General features: G+C 37.7%; 1 protein-coding gene across 1 annotated transcript in view; it reads right to left on the bottom strand.

Annotated features, from left to right (window-relative positions):
* Positions 1–184: 184 nt before the first annotated feature.
* The window catches only part of LOC113213077 (uncharacterized), a 2,868-nt gene continuing 1,108 nt past the window's right edge, over positions 185–1,944 (bottom strand). The window contains exons 2-3 of the mRNA XM_026432016.2: positions 1,130–1,395; positions 185–1,012 (exon numbers count right to left, since the gene is read on the bottom strand). Coding sequence (XP_026287801.1) covers positions 628–1,012; positions 1,130–1,227 — 483 coding nt within the window. The 5' untranslated portion in view covers positions 1,228–1,395 and the 3' untranslated portion in view covers positions 185–627. The remainder of the gene's footprint in view (positions 1,013–1,129; positions 1,396–1,944) is intronic.

The raw sequence follows: 1,944 nt of genomic DNA, 5'->3' as shown, positions 1-1,944 counted from the left end.
TAAAGTGCCAGAACTATCTCTGTTTCTTTTTAAAAGTCTGCGTTCTCTATACCAATGCAGTTATTCAAACTTGTTACTTCTGGCCTGATGAGCTATGGGTTGCGAATGCCTGTAATGTTGGTACCATATTTATTTGCGCAAGATATTCAACAAAACCTAACTCTGAAACTCTACTTTCACTAGCATCAGTTGGCCATTGGCGTATTCAGTATGGTAGGAAGAATATACAAGTGGACAAGAGTACAAGTTCTTTTTTTAATGAGCAAATAACTATTCTGTTGATAAATAGGTACATTTAAGAATTAAAAGAAAAAAACATTCTTTCTTTCCATACATTATATATCTACTCCAACTAAGAGGGTTCAAACAGACTAATTAAGCATGTTTAGAAACACTTAGGGATTTCAGAGTAGTTAGATTGATGAATGTTTGATTGTCTTTATATATTTTTTATTCAGATCTGGCACAGCAGGTGGTACTATTTTCAATGTGGATAATCATATTTAAACATTCAATTACAAGGAATAAAGTTGAAACAGAGATAATCTGTTAAACTTGATTGACATTACTTATGAATCCAATTTAAATAAGAGCATGTTTTAAGTAGTTGAACAATTTAAACATAAACTATTCCACTTCCATTGTATTGGTAGGTTTGGAAATATAATGTTTGTCATTGATTTTCATGTTTACACAAACTCCTTGAAGATTTGTTGGGCAAACTACTTCATATTCTTCAGTTAACTTATATTCAGCTACGTTGGGTACAAATACTTCTGGAATTAGGGTCTTGAATTTCTTCACAACTTCACACTTTTTGACCAGGGCAATAATTTTACTGTCACACGAACAATTGATGCATTCACAGTTATACACTCTCAGAAATGTTTCAATGAAACCAACATTCGATTCATTGCATGTATTGTACACTGCAACACTGGAATCACGGCACACTCCCAAGGCTTGATCTACTGCGGTAACTGTCCTGATCATCGTCGTGTTGCTGCTCGGCCTGTTACAAGGGGAGGGAATGAAAAATTAAATATAATAATTATTGTATTTTTAATTAATTATTGCATTCTTTGTTGTGAAATATGGCTATATCCTGTAAAAAGTGATTGGTACTAACCTCAACATTCTCCTGTACACCAGGTGCCTGCCGGCGCTGCTCTTCTTCTCTAGCTCGGTATCGCTCAGCCGACTCCGGGCTACGAACGTTAGTGTCATGATCGTATTGCTTGTAAGGGCCTCGTACTCGCCTCATTTCTTCCTCGTTAAGTTCAAGAGGAGTCCTTTCTGAACGAGTTTGTCCAAAAGTATTCGTCTAAGCGTCCAAAGACTGCGTTGTTTACATCTGGTGTCACCATAACCACCACCTCCGCAAAAGCACACCACCTGATCGGAAAGAAAAATGTTGGAAAGTGGCTCTCTTCTAATAATTTAAAACAGGATAATTGTTTGACAACTTGACTTTCTCAAAATTTACCACTAGCTGTATGTACGCCAGACCACGTCTCACGTAACAGGCTTCGCGATATCTCACGAAACACTGTTACGCTGCGACACGCCTGGCGCACATATAGCTAGGCCTGCGGCGCTGACACCCGAGACGGGGTAATAGGAGTGTATATACAAGTTTTCGAAATGAAGTCTTTTTGTTAACGATTTAATCGGCCATTTGCTCATTTTCTCCTCATTTTTGTCAAGAAATGCCCCCTAGCACCTAAACGGTACAAGATAGAGCCAAACGGACGGAATTTTCGCCCAAAGGGCTCTACTTTGACGGTTTACCCCTTAGAAACGCATAAAAAAATATTTGATAAGAATACATTTTGCGACCTGTAGTTTTTGATTTTTTAAAAAGCCAATTTTTGAGCTAGAATGCTCATCTTCGAACTCGATCTGTCTTTTTATGATACAAAACGACCCTGAAATTCCCAGATC

This window comes from Frankliniella occidentalis, unplaced genomic scaffold, assembly GCF_000697945.3.
Source record: "Frankliniella occidentalis isolate FOCC.00 unplaced genomic scaffold, Focc_3.1 Scaffold68, whole genome shotgun sequence".
Lineage (NCBI taxonomy): Eukaryota > Metazoa > Arthropoda > Insecta > Thysanoptera > Thripidae > Frankliniella > Frankliniella occidentalis.
The sequence above is the reverse complement of the archived record's forward strand: the minus strand, read 5'-3'. Positions and strand labels throughout refer to the sequence as shown.